Source organism: Phoca vitulina, unplaced genomic scaffold (assembly GCF_004348235.1).
Source record: "Phoca vitulina isolate PV1807 unplaced genomic scaffold, GSC_HSeal_1.0 scaffold18, whole genome shotgun sequence".
In the NCBI taxonomy this organism is placed as follows: Eukaryota; Metazoa; Chordata; class Mammalia; order Carnivora; family Phocidae; genus Phoca; species Phoca vitulina.
Window position 1 is genome coordinate 30,429,658 of NW_022589721.1, and position 26,250 is coordinate 30,455,907.

At 47.0% G+C, this 26,250-nt stretch overlaps 1 protein-coding gene across 4 annotated transcripts in view; it reads right to left on the reverse strand.

Moving 5' to 3' along the window:
- Positions 1-26,250, reverse strand: part of FAM135B (family with sequence similarity 135 member B) — a 281,089-nt gene that overhangs the window by 11,233 nt on the left and 243,606 nt on the right. For 2 of the 4 annotated variants that reach the window (XM_032415828.1, XM_032415826.1), the window contains 6 exons: positions 22,820-22,975; positions 21,997-22,070; positions 15,088-15,242; positions 8,072-10,067; positions 5,900-6,078; positions 1,462-1,553 (listed from right to left, as the gene is read on the reverse strand). In XM_032415828.1, coding sequence (XP_032271719.1) covers positions 1,462-1,553; positions 5,900-6,078; positions 8,072-10,067; positions 15,088-15,242; positions 21,997-22,070; positions 22,820-22,975 — 2,652 coding nt within the window. The remainder of the gene's footprint in view (positions 1-1,461; positions 1,554-5,899; positions 6,079-8,071; positions 10,068-15,087; positions 15,243-21,996; positions 22,071-22,819; positions 22,976-26,250) is intronic. The other 2 variants (XM_032415827.1, XM_032415829.1) reach the window with 2 other exon arrangements.

The following is a 26,250-nucleotide window of genomic DNA, read 5'->3' on the forward strand; positions in this document are numbered from 1 at the left end:
CATCACGCGCCAGGGGCCGCACCTGCCTGCGGCCTGCCGGCCCCACGGTACCGGGAGGAACTGGGCTCTAAGGGTGAGCCCGTGCCCCCAGGACTCACACCCAAGCCCGCCCGGCCCCGAAACCCTGCTGTCTTCCCAGCACAGCCTCGGGACTGCGCGACCAGGCCACGTCCAGAGCAGGTTCCAAAGCCATCCGTGACTCAGCAGGGATGGTCAGAGGATGCATGCAGAAAAGGAAGAGGAGGAACATCAGATGTGACCTTGAAAATCTGGAAGGGCAGACATGAGGAAGACATACTAGATTGGTAGATATGCCTTCAAGGATGAACTTTTGGAAACCGATGGGAACCACAGGGAGAGAGATTTGGGGCCAACATAAAAGACACTTTCTCATAAGTGGAGTTGTCCTTCAGGGTCGTGGGCTACCTGGAACTGTGCTGAGTGCCAAGCTACAAAGGTGGACAAGGGGACTCATGAGCATTCATCAGGGTGGGGAAGAAGGCGTGAAGAGGGGGTCTGTGGCTCACTGTCACCTGCCACTCAACGGTCCTAGAGACACCACAGAGATGGAGCACTCCGGTCACTTCTCAGTGTCCACGGAGTAAGAGAGACCCATGCTTGCAGGCCAGCAGGCGCGCTCTCCTGCTCACAGGACCTGTGCCTGGGGCTGCACTTTCCAGTGCGAGCCTGTCTCCTCTCGAGTCCTGCAGGTGGATAAGGCAGCCTACTCCTCACACCAGTGTCAGGCTTATACCATTTACAACACAGTGAAGACAGATGCTGTTGTGTTCATTACGCTCCAGCATCTCAGACCCCATCTCCTCAGCTACATACTGTGAATTTAACATGAATTATTGAATCAATGGTAATAATTATAAGGCCTGAGTTGACCTTGATGAGAAATGTGCTGGAAGACACAGTAAGTTTAAAAAATGGTACCAGGAACTCACCAGCCAGGGTGCTTTTAAGGGATGTACTGGAAATGCACATGCTTATGAGATTTACAACTTTTAAGCTGTAATGACAACGTGTCATGGGACACAATCCTTCCTGAGTGACCACCCCACACTCACCAGCTCATTACTTCTGTCTAGACCCAGTCCAGTAGTCCCTAGGTACCCCAGTCAAATCCCTCTGCCACGAGGGCTGCATCACAAGGGCTGGGTTAGGCCTGTGACAGCCCCCTTTGCCCAGTAGAGACCCATGGACCCCCAAACCATTTATGATCCAAGCTGTCACCCCCCCCAAGTGCCCTGGCCACCTGACCCACATGTCCCCACTTTTTACTCTTTCTTCACCTTCCCAAAAGGAAATAATGAGTTTTATCTTTCTGGACCATCCAGTGTTCTTTGGCAGGGTCCCCTTCTGTAGGAGTGTCCACAGATTATCAGGGTGACTTTAGGAGGCTCTTCTAGACACGGCTCAGGGATACTCTCAGTCCTGATGTTTTTGTTGTCATACCTGATTCTTTTCAGACATTAGGAAGTCCAGCTTTCCTCCAGGAAGTCCCAGTTCTATGAAAGTCTTTACCAGGCGGAGGTCCGCACTGTTCCCTAAAAACGACAGATAACCCCGCCCCAGACCCATAGTTACTCATATCAAAATGGACACACAAGGGATTTAGGTCCCCCTCTTCTCCCATCCCCCAATTTTCCATTTTCTCGTTGAGCAGATAATAAAAGCAGTGGAAACGAGCCCATCCTAGCGGTCCTAGGCTCCCCCCGCCCCCCGACACAAGGTCAGGGCCTTTCAAGCAGTCCTACCTCAGTGGACTTTCTCCCTGATCTACAAACATGTGGCTCGTGAACATTCCACGCACAGCACAGCCGAAAACACACTGCCCCCTCCTCTTCTACAGCCAATTCTGTTCAGTGAGGACATGCTGCACGGGGCGCACGGGGTGGCTGATGTCTACATGTCCCAACATCCATATGTCCCCTATGTCTACATGCCCCACAATCTACATGTCCCCTCTTCAAGTTCCCGCTTCATACAAAGACCAGCTGTGCCATCCACAGGCAGCCAGCAAGACCCCAGATGGGCCAGGCAGGGCACGGTTATGTGCGATAGAGTAAGGATCGCCCTTGGGAGCAAGAGTCATGACTGTGCCAACTCCATGGATGCCACCTGACCCACCGTGACCGCAGGACAGAGCTATGACAGCTAAGGAATCTGAGGCCACTGCTAATGGCAGAGCATCCTTGTAGCACCTGCAGTAAGATCATCCGGAGGATGGATCTGCTATAACCCAATGAGCTTCAGAGTCAAGGATTTTTAAACGTAGATTTCATGCAGGCTCTGGGGGTAGATTGCATCGTACTGAATTTTTGGTCTATTCCTCAAAGGGATCCCTGTAGAGTCGGGAGTTAGAAGCTAGTCAGTGGACAGACAGGGGACCTACCTTCCCATACAACCAGAATTTCAAAGTAGTTTGTGGAACTGTGAGTGATATAGTTTACAAACAGCTTATATCCTTCTTCATGAAACTACCAACTGACTCAAAGGATGGTGGGAGTGCCACATGGAAGTGGGGAGAACTACAGGATGTGAGGGTATCCCTAACCAGTAAGGATGACCCGACACCCCACACGCCCCCTGTGATGGTGGTCCGCAGAGCACAGGCCCAAACCTGGGGGGTCACAGCCACGAAATGCTCGTGTTCTTTTAGGAAAGGTTTCTATTTTGTGTTATAAGTTAAATTTTATTCTTTCTGTTCATTTCTGATGATAAAATTAGGCTCTTTGGTCCTGTTGTGGTTCTTATTTAAAGTGACCCACTGGCCCTAAAAGAAAAGCAGCAAGTGTTTATACTTAGCCTGAGGAGTCTAAATAAGGAATGATAATGGTCCCCTCCCTCCCCTTCAGCTACTGAGTGAAACTTGAAACTTTCTCAGAAAATAGGATTTGATAAGGTGTTACACTGAGAATATTTGCAAGGACACAAATCTTGGGCCTTTGGCACATCCTGAAGAGTTGTGTGTGAAGAAGTTATCAACTTCTTCAGTTCTCTGTTAATATAAATATATCCTTGCAACTGAAACTTGAACAAATGGGTCCTGTACAACTCTGCAGCATCTGGACATTGGTACACTGAACCAGAGAAGTCGCCAAGAGAAACCTATGTGTGGTATCGGCTCTGTTTTTGGTGGCTGTTTGCCTAGCCGATAACGCTGTAACTGCCGGTTCTGGGTTCGGACCTAGCACAAACACTGCCAAAGCTGCCCTGTCTTCATAACCTCCCTCTCCAACATGCATGGTGGACAAAAATAAAGTCTGTGGCCTGACAAGATTTCTCATCTTAACGGACACACTGAGACTATTTCTCGTTTTAATTTAATATCAGATAAGTAAGAGGGCACGCTGGTCATGCATGATATGAAGCTAAGTCATCCACAACACCTGTGTTAAAAGGGCATCATGCTGAGGAGAAAGTCATTCTTTGTCTTTCTTGCAGGACTTCCGATTGCAAGTCCCAGTTAAAAAACAAGGAAGTTTTCAGGGACGCCTGGGTGGCTCAGTCGGTTGAGCATCCGACGCGTGATTTTAGCTCAGGTCATGATCCCAGGGTGGTGAGATGGAGCCCACATCAGGCCCCATGCTCAGCACTGAGTCTGCTTGAGATTCTTTCCCTCTGCCCCTCCCCCGTTCTCTCTCTCTCTCTCTCTCTCTCTCTCTAAAATAAATAAATAAATCTTAAAAAAAACAAAAACAAAAAACCCACAAGTATGTCTTCAGTAGCTTTTTATCTTTTAAGAGAGAAAAGTGAGTCTCAAAAGCCCAGTCTTCTGACGGTGGGGTCAAACTTCAGTAAGATTATTTTCATATCATTATAATTATTTTTAGTATTACTCTTCATGTGTGCCAACAGATTTTAGTATTTCACTTGTGGTGGTGATTTGAAGTTTCTTTTTTTTAAAATATATTCAAAAACTATGCCAATTTCAATACAAATTTTGAAATACCAGGACAAGGTACCTGGTGGAACAAAATTGGGGAAAGGTATGTAAACAGCTGGGACTTGGGAAGCAGGGACATTGACGCTGAGTAGGGACAGCTCACCAGACAGCGAGCCCGGGGTGACTAGACACAGTGGTGTGGGATGGCATGCATCTCTGGGAAAGGCATGAGGTTGAATCCCAGGAGGGAAAGGGTAGGAGATGATAGTGGGGAGGCTCAGAACACAGGAGTTTTCTAAGACAGAAGTTTATTTTATTTTCTGAGAGCTACAAAGAAAGATTTTTAGTAATGGATCGGCACGACCAGATCTGGTAAGATTTTTAGAAGATGACTCAAACAGCAACGAGGACGATGGTTTGGATGGTGAAGAGATGAATTTGTTGGCATAAGGCAGAATGAAACCATGGGCTCTGGAGCTCTGACAGCTGGGTTTTCACCTTGGCTTCAACCACATTAGCTGTGGGAACTTACACAAGTTACTTAGCTGGCCTCTTACGCAGTGTCCCCAGTTACAATGGGACAATAACACCACCTACTCTGCAGAGCTATTGTGAGGATCAATGACCTTAAAGGATGTAAAGCATCTAGAAGGGTGCCTGGCCCCTGAGTGATAGACCAATGCTGCTTCTCCTCCCCTTCCTCCTCATCTAGAATGTATCATTTACCACTGGATTATTTGACACTTCACCAAATAGACCTATTGACCGAGTGTCCCGGTATCCACGGCATACAGCCAGACAGCTAAATGCATTAGCCCCTGGATTGGGAATTCAGGGTATAAAGAACAGTGTGCCCTGGAAGCATAACACACCACCACTCCCTACTACATGATCACCAGAAGACAGTGAGCACAGGTTTCGCCACTTATCACCTGTGAAGCCCTGGAGAAGTCCTTTCCCTTCTCTGACATTAGTTATGCACTGGAATCCATATAAAGTGGATGTCAAGATGCTTCCAGAAATCATGTTCCACATTACAGTTTTCAGATCAGTTATGATGTAAACTTGAGCTTGAGGAGAACTCAGATGCCCTGTACTTCCAGCTGATCGGATCACTTCCTTTTCAGCCAGTTGGGGAGAGGCTAGAATTCACAAGGGCAAGCAGGACCAAGTGCTTGCATTTGGTCCAGGCTGAGCTGGGACCTCAAGATCTTCCAGCAGAGCTGGTAAGTTCTATATCTTACAGAGTCTTAGGACTGATTGAGAAACCCAAAGAAAGCTGACACTGGGGCCTCAGTCATTTGGGAGGCAGGGCGGGGAGAAGGAGCCCTTCCCACTCTCTTCTCTCTTCCCCTGGACCTCTATAGTACTGGTATCTTTTGTAGCATTCAGCTCTCAGTCCATATTTACTGATCTCACTAATTTAAGAACTTTTTAAGGTCAGGAACCATGTTGGTCTCTGCAATCCCAGAACTTGGTACAGTATCTGATATGCAAAAACTGCCCCATAAGTGAGAAAAGAATAAAAATAGGCAACAAAACAGTTTGGGCCACTAGCTTGAGCCCGTCCCACATGAATCCATATTCATTCCACTCCGTTTCTTCCCTTGTGCTTTTGACTCATGCATCCCTTGACATTTTCATTCCAATAATCCATCCACCCATCCATCCACCCACTCGCTCCATTCCTTCTTTTATTTTTGTTCATTAGTTTCATTATTCATTCCATTTTTTCATTCATTCCATTATTTATTTATTCTATTTATTCCTTTACTGCATCATTGCATTCATTTATGAATTTCATTTGCTCAACAGATTTTTGTGCCAGAGAGATAGATCTCTTCCTTGGGAACAAGGCCAGGCCATTTCCCTAGACCCAGGATGCTGCCATCCCATGGTTGCTAATAACACTGTTGAACAAGTACCTGACTTAAATTCTTTCATAAATGTTATAAATTGTCTACAGTACAGAATTTTGAGGAGGAAACTTTTCTGGGGACTCACCATCTAGGCCATGGACACAGACTACCAGGTGAATCCCATCTTCCAAATTTTCTTCCTCTTCCTCTGGTGGGAAATACGGTATATCAGAAGCTAGTACAGATAAGTCACTGTACAGAAATCCATCAATCTTCAGTTCTTTTTTAAATTTTTCTTTGGCCTGATAAAAACTGGAGAATACACTAATTAATCAGAAGCCACACTGTGTATGCCGTGTTGAGCAGGAGATGAGTTGAGCTGGCTGGGACGTGGGAGTGATGAACATCTACAAGGAAGTATCTGCGAGCAGCAAAGGCAGAATATGAGGCCTCAGGAGATGCTGGTGAGGGATGGTTTTTCTGAGCCAGGAGGCAGGAGAGCATTCCAGGAAAAGCTTTGTGTGATTTGGGTTCTGCAGATTTCTATGTGCACGGGCTACCATGGCTTGGCCTCCACCTGCTTCCCAGCAGCATCTCCCAGCCTCCAGAGAGAACACATTTCTCAGGATTCCCTGCCTGAATCAAGTTTGCTTACTTCCGTGCCTGGGTGCGTTCAGGTCTGTCTGAAATGGGTTTCCCACTGGGTTATCACAATCTTTGCCCGATTATCAGACAAGGTGGTGATTAAGAGCACGAACTCAGGAGTCTGACTGCTAAGGTCAGAATCTCAGCTTTGACTCTTACTAGCTGTGGGCCAACCACTTAAAATCTCTGCATTGTGTATCCTCAACTGTAAAAGGGGAATACAGCATTACCTAATTCATAAAGTTATTCTGCGTGTTAAGTGACACAGTCTATGCAAAATGCTTAGAACAGTACTTAAAACTGATTAAACAGTAAGAAACATGATCTATTACCAGCCTCAGCACCAGCCTCATCACCGTCATCACCACCATCATCACCACCACCATTACCATCCCCATCATCACCATCACCACTGTGTCTCTCGTATTTGCTCTGCAGTCACCTCTAAAAGGTATCCCCTGGCCCCCGTCTCTAGGCACACTCGCTGCCCCCAGCCAGATCGGGTCCTTCTTCTGGTTCAGCTGCGCATACACAGGAACCCTCCTGTTTACCCAGCTACCCTTGTTCACTCCTCTCATCTTTCTGTCTCCCTCTTAGGCTGTAAGGACGGTAACCTTACAAGCAGGCATTGGTCAGTGCTTGCTGTCTATTTATTAAACTGATGCCATAGGCATATTAGGTACTTCATGTTCTTCATAAAGCGAGGGATCCAATGTTTACCTGTCTGTGCAATCTCTTTCATGGGAATCATTAATACGTAGCTCTTCAGCATTTTGCAGAAGAGTAATAAAAGGATTCTATAATATACTTAATCAAATATATAGTTTATAGATGAGGGAGCAATATGAATACAAACCTAACGCAAGGATGAAGGGATGGATTCTGGCATTATGCAAGGAATGACATGAGTAAGAACCACACAAAAGGGCTGAGGAGCCAAATCTGAGGCAGATTTCCTCAAAGGCCCTTAAAGAACAGCCCTCCCAAAATGTGCGAAGACAGAGATATAGTGACATTCACAGCAAAGTTGTTTATCATAATAAAAACTAAAAAAAAAAAAAAAAAAAAAAATCCCAAATATCCCTCTCTAAAGGAGTTTGTTCATAAATCATGGTACATATAGAACCTTTCCCAATATGTTAGGTTGAAAAAAACCTTACAGGGCACCTGGGTGGCTCAGTTGGTTAGGCGACTGCCTTCGGCTCAGGTCATGATCCTGGAGTCCCTGGATCGAGCCCCGCATCGGGCTCCCTGCTCCGCAGGGAGTCTGCTTCTCCCTCTGACCCTCCCGCCCCTCCCCCCTCTCATGTGCTTTCTCTCTCAGTCTCTCTCTCTCAAATAAATAAATAAAATCTTTAAAAAAAAAAAGAAAAAGAAAAAAACCTTACAGTTTGTACAGAATCATCCTATTTTTGCATAAGAAGAAGAGAACAGAGATGTACACAAAAAAAGTGCAGAAGAACTTACGCAGTGGATGTAATTGAGAGAAAGGCTTGCTGATAGATTTTACCTCTACTATTCTGCATCTCTGACTTGTAGGACATAAATATATTACTTTATCTAAATCAGGAAGTAACTCCTATCTCAATACTGGAAGAGTATGCATGAACCTGAGCAATATGCGGGGAATCTAAAACTGTGCTGGGGGCGGGTAAGCCAGCAGTCGGCTTACCTGTACATCCTCTCACTGACTTCTTCCTCCAACTTGCTCGAATGCGTAGAGACCACTGCAAAGGAACCCAAGGGCTGATGAGTGATGGGCAACGGGGTCTGCTTGGCAGAGAACCCAGCCCGGGCAGGGGTCTCCTTGGGCACAGAGGAGAAAGGGAGACACGTGGCAGTGCAAGACACGGACAGGTTGACGACCTCCACGGCCTTCAGGCTGTCCAGAGTGAAGGTCTCCGCCGGGCTCAGGTGGGACGCCATGACGGAAGTGCCTGCCCTTGGCTCTTGGTTTCCTAAAACCTGGGAGTGAATGGAGTGAGTCACAGGAGAGCACACGGTGCCTGCTTCATGTCCAGCCTCCAGAGGAGCGTGAGCTCCTTCGCTAACTGCTGCATCATCAATGATGCGTGGTGAGCTGCTCTGCTCGCCCGTGGAACCCAGGCCGCTGGCATCAGCAGCTGCCCTACAGCTCCATTCAGGCACCTTATGGTGGGCGATCGTCTCATCATCTGAGATGCTGCTGTCAGAAAGAGCACCTTTCCCCACATTCAAGTCTTCAGGCATGCCCTCTGGGGTCTCTGTTAGTACTCTAGGACAAGATCCATGCCTAGGGCTTTCAAGTGCTAGGATACGTGGTATTTTTACATTAAGACCTTTGGTTTCAACACCCAGAGGGTTCTCAGTCCTGCCATCAAGGTAACAAGGCCCTTGAGGATCAAACTGACTCTCTGTGCCTTTGGGGATGTCTATGTAACCAGGGCCCTGCTGGCTGTCGGCAGCTGGAACCACCTGAACAAGGGAATGGTCTGCCCCAGCATCCTGGATTCTGGATCCCAGGGAGTCTATGCTCTCCATGGGTACGGCTGGACTTTCAGCAAGACCTCCACCTTGCTGCATGGTGTCCGCGTCTTCAGCAGATCCCTCTGGGCTACTGATTTGGGGTGCAGACACAGACTTGGTCAACTTGGTGAGTGCCAGCTCCCGTTCTTCCTCCTCAAAAGGCAAAGAGCTAATGGAGGTGAGAGACGCCTGGATCCCACTAGGCAAACTCGTATTGCTCTCTGTGTGTCCACCCTCTAAGGAGTTCCTGTGCAGAGCATGTCTTCGAACCAGATGGTGCAAGACTTCCCGGTCACTGGGTAACTCCAGGGCCCTGCTTCGTGCCTCGGACCAGGCAACAGAGCTTGGCTCGCTCTCAATGCCTGAATCAGAGATGATGGAAGAAGATCTCTTGATGACCCCAGAGAGCACCGACACTTCCTCCTGCTCCTCTGAGTGAGGGTCCTTTGGGGAAGCCCTAACATTCAAGGGATCCCTCAAAGTCGAGTTTAGTGGATCGCAGGGCTCAGAGAGGATGAGCTTCAGACTTAGCAGCGCCATCTTGCCCTCCTGGTCTGCAACTTTTCCCAGAGTACTTGACTCATGGAGCGTTATTTTCTCTGAAAGGATGGCATTTTGACGACCTCCGCCCGCTACCTCTTGGCCTGGCACAACTGTGTGTGATTCATAGTTATCTGCAGAGTGCCCACTCTCCTGCTGAGCTCTAATGACCACTGTGGGCTCAGTACTGCAAGGCCTCTTATTGCTAGATTTCACATCAATGTAGGTGAGTGCCGGGGCCTGGCCATCCTCCGGACCTGGGCTCCTTCTGGGCAGGTCCTCATCTGCCCGTGGATGTGTTCCAACATCAGACAACTGGCCAGTCCAACATTCCTCTTCAGGCAAACCTGCTTTGTTCTGGGACTCACCAATTGTCAGATACACCTGAGATTCGGAGCACATGTCCACACATTTTGAGGTGGTTATGTTGTCATCTGGCTCCGGACACCTAATAACTTCCTCATCAGAGTCCACTTGGGGTGGTTTCATGGTGGGCAAGACAAGGTCTTCCCTAAAAGGTGATTTTCTATTTACAATAGGGTCCTCTTCTCTGTCTTTTAGATTCATTATTTCAGGACTTGTTGTTGGAACATCAAAATTAGGGTAAGCACTCAAATTGTACCCTACAAAAAGAAGAAAGAAAGAAAAATGTATTGTAGTTTAAGAACCTATGTCCACAAACTATGCAAAAGCCCGACTGTATAATAAATAATCTGGCTGAACTCTGCTCCTGGTTCCTAGGGGACAACCTCTGAATTTGTGCAATTTCCCAAGTGATGGAACGGTCTTTGTTATTAGTGGTGGGCCTTAAAAGCTTATACTAACCAGGTGACTCATACGAGTCCTTTAATAGTTTATGCTAAGGAGATGACTCAGGATGGGTGCTGGCCATGCCAGAAAGACCAACTATTTGGTTGGGGCTTTGAGCCAGGTAGTACCGGTATGACCTCTGGGGAGAGTGGTTCAATCATGCGGCCAATGATTCTACCAGCCATGCCTAGATAATGAAACCCCTATAAAATCTGTGGACTCTGGGGCTTGATCTGTGGACTCCCGGTGGGCAATACACATTGATTTGCCAGGATGACCAGGCCTGGGGTCATGGGACCTTCATGTTTGAGACCCTTCCAGACCTTGCTTTACAGGTGTCTTCTTTTGGCTGGTCTTTATTTATATCCTTTATATTAAAATGGTAATCATAGGCATAGCATTTTCCTGAGTTCTGTGAATTGTTCCAGCAAATCATGGAACCGGGGGTGGGGGTGGAACCCCCTGAATTGGTATCCAGTTGGTCAGGAGGACAGGTGGCCTAGGAACCCCCAAACTCGTGTCTGACATGAGGGAAGTCTTATCAGAGGCTGTGCCCTCAACCTGTTTGACCTAATACCAGGTAATTTGTGTCAGAATCACCGTGCGTGAATGCAAAGCTGTCAAATATTGTAATTCATGATTGGTCTTTTACTTACCAAAACAGTTTTAATTTAATTACTACTTATAAATATTAAAGCATTTCTCTATATCATGTACAGTATTTACAGTGGAGAAAGAGCTTTGGAGCCAGGAAGGCCTGTTTTCCGGTCCTGACGCCGGCAGCCACCAGCCGTGAGGCCTTGGACAATGACAGAACTTAAATAAGTTTTTTTTTCCCTTTCGAGCTCACTTTCCTCAACTCTAGGAAGGGCAGATTCATAGCAACCAGCAGGCCTCATAGACCTAGGTCACAGGAGAGTCATGATACGAACTGTCAACACGTGGGGAGGACGGATTCCTGCCTTCGCGAGAGAAACCCTCCAAGCTTGAGCTCTGTCACCAGGGCAATTATCCTGCATGGCATTCAGACCACAGAGGTTCCCGGATCTCTCTGATCTTCCTGGTAGGATGGCGGGGTCAAAGCATGACCTTCTTTCTCGTATTTTTCTTTACGGTAAACTATTATCTCTCTCATCCTGTCTCTCTGTTCTCTTTTGTCTTCTCTCTTTCTCCTGCCCCTCCTCCTCCTTTTCCTGCTCCTCCCCCCATCTCTTTCTCTTTCTCTCCCTTCTAATAAAGCCTAAATGGAAGAAAACAAGTGTCTCCCATGTCTGTCAGTACCACAGCTCTCTTGAAAAAGCCATCTGATAGTTTATTCAATTTCCACATACACCAGACAAAAAAAGAGGGACTGGGCTTTTATTTTATTTAAAACTTTTAAATTCTTCAAATGGTTTTCATAGAAGTTAAAGGAATATAACCACTACTGGAAGTTATGAAGTGAATCACTAAGATACTTACAAACCATATCACCAGCTCACACCTTGGGGTGAAATTTATGGCTGGGTCAAAGATTAGAACAAAGATCGGGGAAGAATGGGTCTCTTCCTTATGTGGATATGTTCTTGGGATCTTGAGAGACTGAGCAAATGTCCCTTCCTCTGGGGGAGGTTTCCCACAGCCAACAGCAGGTTAGATGTTCTCTGAACAAACTCCCAGCATCCCCTCTACACAAACATACTCTAACACCGTCACCACCATACAACTCACTTGTGCATTTCCTGTCCCCACTGGAAAGAAGGGTTGTGTTGTATGAATATCAGTGTGCCCACGGCTAACACCACGGCTGCCACATGGTGAACAGTGTTCATAAAATGAATGAGAATAGAACAGAAATGCAGCAGAACAAAGACTATTAGTCTCACGAACTGCTTATATTGGTTTGAAAAAACCGCAACATCCATGTTATTTAATCCATGAATAATGCACTGGCAGGGCCTATGCACAAAGCCCTATACTAGGCCACAGGTTAGGGAGAGGGGAAGTGGGGATCAGTTTTAATGATGAATTAGTCTCTGTCTCTAAGGGATTTTCAAAATATTGGGAAGCATACAAGGTACAGTAGAGTAGGCTCTCCTACCTAAAGCATGTGGGCTGTATCCTGGGGAATATGAATTGGGTTCTTCAGAGATGGAGTTAATGAGTCATATGAGGCAGAGTGAACAGCAAGGGCCAAGACCCAGAAGCCTGGGGTGCACATTCTGGCCAGTTACCAGTTAGATCTCGTGTGGATGGAGCTAGGGTGAACGGGGGCGTGAGGCGGGCATGGGGTTAGACAGGTAGAGGGAGGCCACGATATGGATGGACCTACCTGAATGCCCTGTATGAATGAGGAGTCTGGTCTTTATATTACAGGCATCAGGAGATCGGCAAATTCTTGGAACAGAGATGAAAGATGCCTCTGATTGTCAAAATAACAACACTAGCTTCACTACCACAACTGTGGAAAAATGAGAGTAGTGGAGGATCTAATTCAAAGAGAATGGCTTTAGTCCTAAACTAACGACCAGTAGCAGCTGACATGCATTCATAACTTCCTTTGTGCCTTAAGCGTTCTGTGGATGGACCTATCCACTGCTCACAGTAGGCCTACAGAATATAAATTACAATTCCTTTTGCCCAATTTCACAGTCACTAATGGTTGGAGCGAAGATTCCATTTGAGGCAGTCTGGTCAACTGTTAAGGCCCTTAGGTAAAAGGTTCAATTGCCTTGGGGCAGAAGAGTGAGGGGTCCCGGGGAGGAGGGATCACAGACAATACAGACAGGATTTGCAAGGGTCTGGCACACAGTAGGTGTCCAGCCCATGGAACTGTAGCAGACCATGAATAAATATTACTATTTTAATATGGAAATGGGACTCTTTTATTTCCCTTTCTTCACCACACTGAAACAACGGAATGCAAATCTGATGACCTCCTTGGAAATTACATTAAGGTCACCAGTTCCTGGGGGAAAAGGGAAATAGTTCTTTATTTGCTAATGCTTTTGCTCTGGGATTAAAGAATCATCAGAGCACACTGTGAAGGAACAAAGAAGGTCAAGAGAAGTTCTGAGTGGGATGTAGTCTTGGGAAAAGGGAACGAACAGGTGAGAGGTCTGTAGAGAGCAGTCTTGGGGAGACAGCCAATCCTCTGAGAGCAATTGCCTTGGGGTCCTTCTGGGAAGACGGGATCCTTAGTGCTGGGGTCACAGACTCAGCCAAGTTCCCTGTCCCAAGCACCTTCCAGAAGCTTCAAAGAGATGCTGCCTCTGAAAGACAGGCAAAGACGGACAATACATGGCTTCGAGGCTCCTGCAGGGGCAGATGGCCCCAAGAAGATGGCCTCCAGCCACATCTAAATCTCGAGCACCGACTTGAGGGCAGCAGAGAAGGACCAGCAGGGAAGCCTGCGAAAGCCCAAGGTTGACTTCCCATCATGTGCTGCAGAATGGATGGGCTCAGAGGATAGGAAGATTTATAAAAAATAAAGACATGCAATGCAATTGTACGCATGAGTTGCAGGACTGAAATTTGCATCCGTCAGGGTGTTTATTCATATGTAAAGGAAAACAGACTGAAGACTTTCTGCAAGGAAGCCAAGTAGTAAATCCGAGGAGCTGATCACCAGTGCTTATTGTAAATTTCTTCCCTACCTGTTCAGGTGTTCTGTAGCTATCGTATATAACTATAATGAAGATGAGCACACACACATACAAACACACCACGCACACTCAGCCTTGGTGCAAAGTACTAAGTGTTTTTTTGACCAGCTGGGTAGGCAGCCTTCTCTAGCGTGCGTCCCCTTCCTGCTGTCATACACAGTGTTGACGCTAGATGTCAGGGCACAACTGAGAATCCTGTAACATCCCTCCATCACAAAGTTATACTGTCCTTGGATGTCTCCTTGACTTTTTTTATTTTTATTTTTTTTCTTTTTTAAAGATCCTACAAATCTCTGCCTGCAGAAACTCTGAAATTTAAGTGGCGCATGATTTAAATGATGGGCATCCCAGCATCATGGTTTGAAACGCCTCACAAAGAGATGGCAGGGCAGATCTTTAATATGTATTTATATTCACCGTGCCTCAGTTTCTCTCTGTGAAATAGAGCTTATGAAGTTTTTTGTTTTGTTTTGTTTTTAATAGGATTCAAAAGATAAAACACGTAAGACTTCCAGCTGGCAACTTTCTGGCTCTTTAAGGGATCATGGGTCTACTTCAGCTATGATAGCTTTTGGGTTTCCATGAGCAGGGCTGTGGGAGGGGACAGAGGACTAACATCCACAGAATGCCCCGTGGGCACCAGGCTCTCTCCCGCTGACCTATCAGTTCCCTAACACACTGTGCAGCCCAGCAAGACAGACCACGATGTCGATACAAATGCACAGATACGCACAGATGGGATTACAGCCTACTTTCTTGAATACCTTGCCTGGTTCGTGGCATGAAGCAAGCACTCCACAGGAGTCTGAACTGAATGCTACCAAAGTTCAATGAGAAATGACTTTATATTTGAGATACGAAAGGATGTCCATTCTCTGCTCATGGTGAGGGGAGAATCTGGTTCCCATTTCATAGGTGAAAACACCAAGGCACTTGGTAGAATTTTACCCCAGAGGGAGTCAGGAAGGGGATCTCTACCAGAGCTGCCCTTCTGTTGCGTTGATTTGTCAATTGCACTGACACAAGGTCATCTTAAATAACTAGCTTAGCCGGAGATTTTGCATCTCCTCCATGAACTGCCAAATCACTTCCTTGATTTGGTTCCACTGCTGTTGGAACATAAGTAGGGCAACTGACCGGGACCCACCGATAAGCCTTAGTCTTGAGTCTTTCCAGAACAAAGACCAACCTGTTGCAGGGCAGTCCACATATCTGTCCTCAAAGATAACTGGCAAGTTGTTCCAGTCGCCATCGATGTCCAGGCACTCCGCGGGCAGCGGGGGCATGGTGGTGAGGTACTCCGAGTTTCGGATGTCCAGAGACAACTGGCTGTGGGTCTGTATCCTGGGGACACACATACTGGTTGAGCATCGGAACAAGTTTTAAATGTGGTAAGAATCATTGCCTTATCCCCTCATGCCAAGAAAACATTCAGGAAACATTCAGCAGGCTCTGACAATACATCATCTGTGTGTCCATCCTCTCTTCCTTTCTCCCAACCACCTACCCAGCCCCACTGGTCTGGGCACTGAGGTTAGAGGTCATGGATCGTGCAACTGGGGCACGTATCACATTCCATTTTAGTGGGATGCAATAAATACCATTCCAGTGGAGCAGGATCTGAGCTTCTAAATGGCTAGGAATCTTAAATTAGTACTTTGGAGGAAAAACTTCAAGCTCCTTATCCTTTACTCTTGCTTTTCTAACCTCCTATAACACTTAGGGTCTGAATTCTAGGTTGTGGCATTGTATTAAGAACCATCTAAGATTGCTTTTTTTTGTTTTCCTTTCTTGTTTTATTGCTTACTCTGTGGACACCAGCATCCTGGATTAGCGGGTAAGTGCCCCTAGCTCAGGAGCCACGAGTTTTGGTTCCTCCATGTAAGATAAAAAATGCCCCAAATTCTTCCTCCATGGACCAAACACCCTTCCACCAGCAGGAATTGGATTTTGGAGTTTGAGATCATCAGTACTCCTCATTCAAAAGATGGGATGATAGGAAATATTTATTCCCTTTCTCAAGTCCCTGTAGAAGGGAGAGAGTTTATTTCCTCCCACAAAGGAAAAATATTAACATTCCATCATTCACCATTCCACCTCAATCACTTTTTTTTAAAGATTTTATTTATTTATTTGACAGAGAGAGAGACAGCAAGAGAGATCACAGAGCTCTAGAGAGGGAGTAGCAGACTTGCTGCTGAGCAGAGAGCCTGATGCAGGGCTCGATCCCAGGACCCTGAGATCATGACCTGAGCCGAAGGCAGACACTTAACTGACTGAGCCACCCAGGCGGCCCTTACCTCAATCACTCTTAAACCCAGGGAGAAGAGGCTGGTAAGTCTGGGAGAAGAATTACACACACATAGTTAGCTTCTATCTGTCTGTCTGTCACTGTTTTTGAAGCAGCCTGACCTCTGGAAGCCCCCACATCACTCTTCAGCCATGTAGACAGGTCACCTGCTCCCACAGAACCACTCATAGTGGCAGAACTCCACACAAGCCCAGGGAAAATTCTCTCATTCTGCATTCTCGGGAACAAATCTACTGAACGCATATGCATATAGGATGCTTTATACATGTATTTTGAATATACATATGAAATATGAATATTCTATTTCTTTCTTATTATTTAACTGGATTTTAACCTATGATCAAAAAGGATAAACAATGTGGGGCGTCTGGGTGGCTCAGTCGGTTAAGAGTCCGACTCTTGGCTTTGGCTCAGATCATGATCTCAGGGTCATGAGGGTGAGCCCCAGGTCAGGCTCTGTGCTCTATAGGGAGTCTGCTTGGGATTCTCTCTCCCTCGGCACCTCCCCCTTGCTCCCCACCCTCCCTGTCTCTTAAAAAAAAAAAAAAAAGGATAAGCAATGTATTTATTCTCTTCTTCAAAGCCATGAAGGCTGTAGCAACTTCTTAATATTGTGAAGCTTTCTCTGAATATTTAAAGGGAATTTTGTTGCAATCAATCCTGTACTTCTTAGCTATCACCTGAACCTGGAAATTTTGGTCCAGTTTTTAGTTTATTAAAAAAGTACACTGACTGGACACCCACGTGTGGAGGACTGGGTCCCCAGGCAAAGGTGTATACCTCCAGGATGGAAACTTGATTCTGGACCTAGAGAGCTCACAGTCATGAATAAATTGGGTGATTAATCAAGTAACTACCACACAGCAGGAGAGGTGCTGGAGAGTCGGGTCCGGGTTACCTCCTGCCAGAAGGTGGCTTCTTGACTTTGTGACTTTGTGACTTTGTGGATGTGACCAAGCACCTAAAACAGTGCTGAGCATGTGTTTAAACAAATGACTAAAAATTCTAGAGCACATACACAATTCTGTCACCTCACACCTAGGATGGCTATTCTTAAACCCAAGAAAAAAGCAAGCGTTGGTGAGGATGTGGCCATGTTGCAGCCCTCGGACACTGTTGAGGAGGACATGAAACATCACAGTTGCTGTGGAAAACAGTATGGAAGTTCTTCGGGAAATTAAAAATAGAAGCACCATATGATCTGGCAATCCTACTTCTGGGTATTTATCCCAAAGCATGGAAATCAGGGTCTATAAGAGATCCATGCACCCCCATGTGCATAGCAGCACCATTCACAATAGCCCGGCCACGGAGAGAAGCTAAGAGTCCGTGAACAGACAAAGGATCAAGAAAACGCAGGGCAATGGGATATTACTCAGCCTTAAAAAAAGAAGGAAACCTTGTCCTATGTGACGACGTGGACAAACCTTGACGACACTATGCTAAGCGAAAGAAGTCAACCTCACAAGGACAAATACTCTGTGGTTCCACTTGCAGGAGGAATCGAAAATAGTCAAATTCAGAGTCAAAAAAATAAAGGGGAGTGGTTGCCAGGGGCTGGGTGGGGAAATGGGGAGATGCTATTCAATGGGCATAAAGTTTCAAGGCAGAAAGACAAGTTCTGGAGACCTGCTATCTGCAGCATCCAGGGCCCAGTTCATCACCTACTTCTCTCCCTGACCCAGAGTATAGCCAACAACACAAAGATACGTCTGTTTTGGAGGCTGAGAAATCCAGATGCAGCTCCTTAGGGTAATGGTTCACCACCGTATCGTGGAGCCACACCTATATACTACAAGGACGCTAGGAGTGTGGGATCTGGACCCTAGCAGATCTGTGTGTGCATCACATGCTTGCTGTGTCGTCTAAAATAAAGTACTTAACCTCTCTGAGCCCAGGTGTTCCCAGTTTCTTTTTCGGTGAAGTGCGGATACAAACAGTTCCAAGCTCATAGTGTTACTGTGGGCATTCAATGAGCCAACGCAGGGAGAGCCCTTAGCTGGGCTTCTTACCCGAGGCATCTCAACAGGCAAAGCACCAGGAAGGCAGGGAAAGTGCCTTTTGTGTTCAACACGATAGACATAGCGCCTTGTAAAATGAATGACTTTTAAAAATTAGCGTTACACTTATTTCTACAGAAAAACCTAAAAGGCAGAGTGATCAGTCAATTGTCATTGTTACAGAGGTTAAATCCCCAGGATGGGTCTTCCTGCACACCAACACTTCTGCATTCATTCATTCAAGAAGGTCTCAACTGAGCCCCTCCTTACTGTGTGAAAAGCACAGGCTAGCCAGGGGTAAAGCAGAAGCAAAGGACAATAAAACACACGCTTGCTACCGGCCAGTTCTAAACCATTTTCAGACACTGCAACATTGCATTTTTAAATACTGCAGTCCATGGCAAGAAACAGTCTCCATTTTACACGGCGACCCAGTACAACCACACACTCCCAGAAACACACACCGAAGCAAAAGTTTCAGAAACACGTCTTACTGGTACTCCCTACTCCATCTTGTCCTATCCTATCCTATTTCATGTAAAAGTGCTGTCCCAAACCCACGATGTGGATTCACAGTGTACTCAATGTGCCCCACTGTTCGAGAAACACAATCTAGTATGAGCTTGAACTAGATGGGTCTTGAACTAGATGGGTCTTGAACTAGATGGGTCTTGAACTAGATGGGTCTTGAACTTGATGGGTCTTGAACTAGATGGGTCTTGAACTTGATGGGTCTTGAACTAGATGGGTCTTGAACTTGATGGGTCTTGAACTTGATGGGTCTTGAACTAGATGGGTCTTGAACTTAATGGGTCTTGACAGATGAGTGTCACCAGGGCTACCTTGTCTGTCCACTTGTCCATCCTGATTTAGGGGGATGGTTCTGTCTCCTAAGCACACCCTCCCTCTCCAGCTCTGACCCCCAGGTGGGTACACCCATGCCGGTGCGTGCTTACTAGCCTGGCCTCACACCTGCTCACTGCCTCATTCTGAGATGAAACTCCATTCATAGTACTCTGTACCTTTCCTCCAGTAACTTTCTCAATTGGACGTAAAATGCCCCTTTTGGTTCTGTACCTCTTACTCTTAATGACCTAATTAAAAGTTTACTTCTTTCTGAATACTATTGCTTCTAGCCTTGTGTACGCCTTCCTTTACAGGTTAGTATCTTCTCGTGAATAGTACTCAGTGCCTCTGCAACTGCTCTGTGAGACAGATACCCTGGTCTCCTGGGTATTTGCAGGGCTCAGTCCGTACCTGCTTCAGACCTCTTCTGTGACAGCTCAGAGGAAAAGCCCTCTCCATTCTTACCACACTGATATGGCTCTCATTGGCACTTACTGCGTTTGCATATCATATTTATTTATTTATTTATATGCCTTCTGCTATTAAAATAGTGATTTGTCTGTTTTAGTCATTGCTAAATATCTAATGCCCGGAAGAGTGTCAGGCCCATAGTCCGCACTTAGTGGATATCTGCTGAATGAAGGACTCTCCTATTTACTTCTAAGCAGCAACCAAAGAGAGGTTCAGGAACTGGTCTGGTGTCACAAACCTTGTAAGTTCCAGGACCAAGATTTCAAACCATGTATATCAGTTTGAGATCAGGTCTTTCCACCCTACTGTTTGCCAGCTTTTGCGAAAGGCCTTAATCATAACTGTCATGGTACAAAGTCTGAGTTCTTTGTCCTGGTCCCTAAGGTCCCACATGGGCTGGTCCCTCCCCACCTCACTGGTCCTGCCTCCCTCCCCCTCATTCCTGCTCACTCCGTCCTATAGCTACACTTGTCTCCCTGCTGCCCCTCAAACACCCCGTGTTCCCATGTAAGAGCCTCGGCACCAGCTTTTCCCTCTGACTGGTCTTCTTTCATATCAAGGTCTGGCCGGATAGAACCCCAGTCTCTATTCAAACGCCACATCCTCAGGAAGACTCCCTCTCAGCACTTTGGCTTCAAGAGTCCTTATCCCACACCCAGTGCTGTGTTGGAGGAGGTCCCACCAGCTTGCAAGAGCCAACTGTGCACATCTCTTCCCAGTCCCGTGTCCAGAGATCACATATTGGCACATGACAGCCACCGTTGTGGGAGAATTCATGCAGTGGAAATCAGCAAACACTACAGACCCTGGATATTGTTTTTGTTGCTCCGAGAGCTCGTCCTTCAACATTTATGAGGACACCGGCCATGTCCCTTCTCATCGTGTTCCATGTCCTCACCTTGATTTGGTTTTCTTTACTTGTCACTACCTGAGATAATTCGATTTACGTCTTGCCTGTTTCTGCCCTAGAATGAGAGACCCGCAAGGACAGCATCTTTAATTTGTCCCCTGTGGTGTCGCAGTGCCTACGTGCACAATCAACAACCGTGTAACGTGTGAGTCATCACCTAACGTTTTCTGAATGGAGTCTGTGGCTTGGACAGTGTATTCCACGGGCATGGATGTTCTCATTTGGTCCTTTCAGTTCTTGCCCTACCTGTTTTAGGGAAACTAAGACTAGGGGAGGACAAGGGGGAAAAAAAAACAGCAACAGAACAGCACTTTCTCAAGGACCTGCCGTAGGTCCAATGGAGGAGTAGGATTTTGAACCCAAGTCGGCCAAGTACTGTATCGTCTGAACTTGAGTGGTCAGCATCTCAACGAAACTCTTCCGGAAGAGGAGCTGCCTCTGTGTCTGTCCCCTCCACGCACGCCCACGCTCCTGGGGAACACAGCACACCCGGCGATTGAGGGTTCACCTATTTTGGGGACTCAGGAAGCAGGTTCCCACAACAGTCCTGATTTACAGCATCTTGCTCCGCGGCCCTCACAATTCTGCTCACATTTGCTCACACTAACTCTTCTGACTGTAGTTGCTGGGCGGAATGAAGACGTGAGTGAGTGAAGGTCTACCTGGTTCCAGACAAGCTATTTTCATCATAGATGTGTTTTTCTTGGTGCCTTCCCACCCCGCACTTCAGATTCCACAAGGCAAACTGTAAATGCCGCCTAGCTGTCCAACTGGATGAAGTGTGGAGAGAAGGAAGAGAAGGTTATAAAGCAGAGGGCGAAAAGGTCTCAGGTCCGTCTTGTGTGACAGATGAACCTGAAATGTTTCTCCTGCTGGATTTATCGGGCCGTCTCGAACACTACTGCATCCACATTTATTCCTTGAGGTGAACGTATCATTCAGAAACAAAAAGAACCCCTTGGACTTGGGTAGCAAATGCTACCCCGTCTTGGAGGGACCCATCTGTTCCTGCCCACTGGGGAGATCTACAAGAGAATGACCTCATTTTTTGTTAACCCTCTGACTTTTTTCGTATGTTTTCATATTTTTCTTTAATTTTGGAGGAAGGCAGACTTAGAAATTCATCAGTCCGCCTAATTAGGTAGTTCCGTCCTCATTCTTATGCTAAATGTGTTTCGAAGCTCCTGCAAAGTCTCCAGCGAATTCTGTGTTTTTTTCCTGACATAGCTTGTGGCCACACTGCCTGCTTCTAATTCATTTCACAAAGAAGACTCAGCACAGATGTCTTCAGGGACCTAGGAAGTCTTGGTTCTGTCTATAGAACCATAATAACATTCAACAAAAGAAAACTTTGGCTATTGACCTTCTCTGCCACCTACCAGCTCCCACCTCTGCAATTTGTCTGACTCTTGCCTGCAGAGAAAATGCAGCTCGAACGTGCAGAGGTGGGCAGACTTCTCTCCTTCGCAGTCAGAGACGGAGGGAAGAAGGGCCTTTGAAAGAGAATACCTTGGGTGGCCACTTTGGCAGTGTGACGTGGGCATGCAATTGGTTACTTACAGATTCTCCTGAAAGGTCAGAACTGCAAGCTTTTGGTGCTCCATATAAAAGAAGGCCTCAGAAAACCTTCGGACCTGAGGAATAAGATTGCATGAACAGTTTAATTCACAGGGTGGGCATTACCTTGATTTTCCAAAGGGAAACTGACAAAGGAGAGCTGAGCCCCCCCCCCCCCCGCCCCGGCCCAGAGGGTCTGAAACAAGTACTTCCACGGGTGTCCTCTCTTAGCCCAAAGCTGGTTTAGGGACACAGTTTAATGCAGATCTGCGAACCTGTTCTTACACTGCTTTCTATAATTTGTTTATGTAGGTCTTATCTCTTCTACTAGAAGAAGACACTTGAAAACCGTGACCGTAAGTAAATGCAGAGGAAACAGAATTGGCAACGCCAGTCATGTAAGTGCATCCACAAAGTACTTTGCGGACCCAGATCTTTGGTCTTCTTGCTGTAAATGAGGAGACCGACATCTATTATGCATTAGTACCTGTCCATACAAACCCAACCTGGTGGCAAAGAAATACACCAAGAACAATGTCTGACATTTGAAAACACTTCTCCAAAATACGTTCAGAGCATTTGGAACATCCCTCATGCTATCATCTAGTAGCCAAGACAGATATTTTATGAATGGCGGAGGTCAAGGTTTCAGAGGCTGAACCAGTTCATAAAGTCTCACCGAGAGCTCAAGGTGGAGCCAGGACCGGCACACGCAGCTACGGAAGAAAACCCCAATTCCTGTTCTGCCCAATGAACTAACTGTGGGAAGCTCCCTCAAGGGAACACTGGCACGTGATTAGAGAATTTATACCACTTGACACCTTACCCTCAAGGTGTGATGTTCCTGGGTGAGATAAGAGGTCACCTGGGAGTGTAGAGTCACTGTGTCTAGGAACTGGGTCCACAGAGCCATCAGGTGGGAGGTGAGCCAGGCGAGATCCTTACTTATCTGCTCGGCTATCTTCTCGGGATTGTTCAACATCTGGAGAGGCAAAATGGTGGTGGTAAAGGACCTCTGCCCTGGGAAGCTACTTCAGGCTTCCTCCTAAAACCTTCGCTGACTTCCCTGCTGTTAGGGAATCTCTCCTTCCTCTGGACTCTGTATCACATTACATTCTGAGTTCAGTCCTCCTCCTCATTACAGTATCTACTTCTTCAGGGCTACTATCTGGCAGGTGGAACACTAGACATTTTGTGTGTGCTCCCCTTCTCATGCCCACCATTACCCTTTAGTAGAGTTACTGCGTATCATTTCACAGGGAAAATAAAACGAGAATTGGAGGAATTCAGTAGCCCAGCCAAGGCCACACAGAGCTAGGATTCAGGGGCACAGCTGACGGACCTCAGACCCACAGCACCATGCCGCCTTTCCATAACAGGTGTTGAAAACACTTCCTGAGAGATGCTAACATCTTTATAACCTCAGAGTACCTAACTGGTTAGGTGATTTGCCCAGGGGTGGGGGGTGCTCAATAGCCCTACCACCATCTTCCCACAATCGCTCTAAATAGCTTCAGGGAGGATCTTGGGTTGCCTTAACTACAATTTGAAGATGCCAGCCTAGAGAGGGCCTAGAGCCTTTGGAGGAACCTTTGGATAGCTTTAGTTTAGAACAGGGAGGCCATCCGCTGGGGGATGGGGCAGACTCTGATTCTGGAGGGGAGATCAAGTCTCAGAGGGGAGGCAGGGAGCCAGGTGTCAAAGCCTGCCACTGAGTGGTACACCCCACCATTTATTCAACAAGCCTTAATGTGCATCTTCCATGTCCCAGGCACGTTTTGAATAAACGGGGACACAAAGTTGAATAAGGGAAGGTCTCTGCTGGCAGGGAGCCTCACTGGGCAGAGGCAATAGGAAAGTGAGTTAACAACTGGGAGTAGTGGGGATCGCTCTGTCATGGAAGACACATCAGGGACAGACAACCATAGCCGTTTCAAGCCTATCTCTGCTCTGTGCCTCAGTTTCTTCAACCGTAAAATGGGTATGCAAAGCAAATGGAGACTTATTGGATGTAATAACAACAGGAAAAGTAAGTTGAAAGCCTTGTTTACAACAGGAGAAGTTCTTCTTGCTATTCTTGGACTAAAGGCTGATGCTAGAGGAAGGCAGGTGGGCTGGAGCGAGGCATCGATCTAAGAGGAAGAAAAAGAAGGAAGGACGAACGTGGCACCCAGTAAGGTTCTTTAGTTCTTGGGTATTGGTATTTTATAATTAAGGACTGGCTGCCAGATACAGGGCATCAACCAAGTGGGGCATTTCCAAGCTGCTTCTTCCAAGAGGAAAGGTCAGTCTTTGATGAACAATCAGAAGTCAGTCTTAGGCAAAATAATTTTCCAGCTCCAAAGTGCAAGAACGGCCCTACTTTCTTCTGATGGAAGGCTTACTTCCTGCCCCGGCTCTGTTGGAGGGCAGGGGTCAAACTGGGACTGTCCACTCTTGGTTCAGCCCTACAATCTGTGGCCAGAGGTGTTCAGAGGCAGAAAACTGAGCAATGTGTTGGGGAGAGTGGGGGACATGATCAGACCCTGGAAAACCTCCAGGCTGGAACGTGAGGTTTTTGGGTGGACCAGAAGTGGCTTCTCTTACCAGTTACCCTCGCTAATGAGCACCAAACACCTGCATCCGCGCTTGGCACCATTTCCCCCCCCGATGCCATGGCCTGCCTTATCTCTGGCTACCTTCCCTCTGGCCCAGGGCACACCCTACTCCAGCCACGCCACCTGCTCACCGTGGCCTGAATGCACCCAGCTCCTTCCACATACCAGGCTCTGACCAGACTGTTCATCCTCCTTGGAAGGCCTTCTCCTTCCACCTTCCAGCCTCTCTTCTCCCTCTTTTCACCACTTTGGGCATGTCTGCTCTCCACCGGGGGACAGTTTAAGGAGCCAACACAGTCCCCCTTGTTTCTGATGATTCTTTAGAAACGTCTACTCTGCTTCAAGGTAAGTCTAACCTCCTGTCCTTGAAGTCGACTCGACCTTGCACACACCACTCTCAATGCACCACTGGCCAGACACTGTTCCTACAACCTCCTCTGCCTACATTCTGAGTGTTAGGCTTCTCCGTATTCCTAGTAACCACGTGGTGGTGGACGAGTCGTGGGGATTCGGTAACTCTTTATTGAAAATTCTGGTGATTGCATCAATGAGAGGCGCTCCGGGCCTCAGTAACTGGACTTCCCTTACTGGGCTGCTTACTCCAGCCCCACAGCTCTCCCACCACCACCGCAGTGGAACCAGCAAACACAGCTTGAATTCTGAGCTCAGCTGCTGGAGTGAAAACGAGAGAAAGCAAAGCCACTCATTGAATGTGTCTTTGGGAGAATGATTTTTTTCCCCTCGTTGATTACAGAAATGGCTTCAGATAAGGTTAAGGAAGCTTCTAATTAGGCCACAAGAGGACTCTTTGCCTGGGCCTGTGTAATTACAGATGATGGGCATGGAGGGGCTTCTCACGCAGGACCAAGAAGAGGTCCTTCACGCGAGCGAGGACACAACTGGGCCCGACGCTCTTTCAAGTGAAGCTGCCTGAAAAATGCTCAGCCACTCACCTCGGCCACCCCTGTCACGCTTCTCGTCTGCGCTCTAACCATACTCCTTTGTTCACTCCTGTTGCCCCCCACTCTGTTTATCCAGTGACTGTTATATGCGAAGGGGTATGCTGAGCTCTGGGGAGCCACAGATAAATACAGCCACTCCTGGAAGAGGCAGATGGCTCAGTGACAGCCATTTATTTAGAGACTTATAATACATCTACAATGTGCTATGAAAGAGATAAATACTGAGTGCTGTCAAAAGATCACGGAGGCTTCCTGGAGGAGGTGATAACCTGTGCTGTGATCTCAAGGTAAATAAAAACCTCTATACATTCCCTGAACTAACCATGTTCCCTAATACCCAGAGCCTTGCAGTCACAGCAGATAACCTCTGTAATAAGCCAGGTCCCTCTGGGTCCGTGGACCTCCACATTCAAGGGGAGGGGGCCAAAGCCTGATTCCTCAGTGGGGATGCTTGGGGGGCTCTGCAGTTTGAGAGGGCACATTGGGGAAGGGAAGCTAGGCTGAGGAGAGTCAGACTCTGTGCTCAGCCTCATGGCATGGCAGATCGGGGCATCCCAGCTGCATGGACATCTCCCGGGAAAGTGTTTGAAATGCAGGATCTCCTGCCCTAGCCCAGATCAAATTGGAATCTGTATTTTAACAAGTTTTCCAGGTATTTCGTATGCATATTCAAGTCTGAGAGATTCTAAAATTGGACA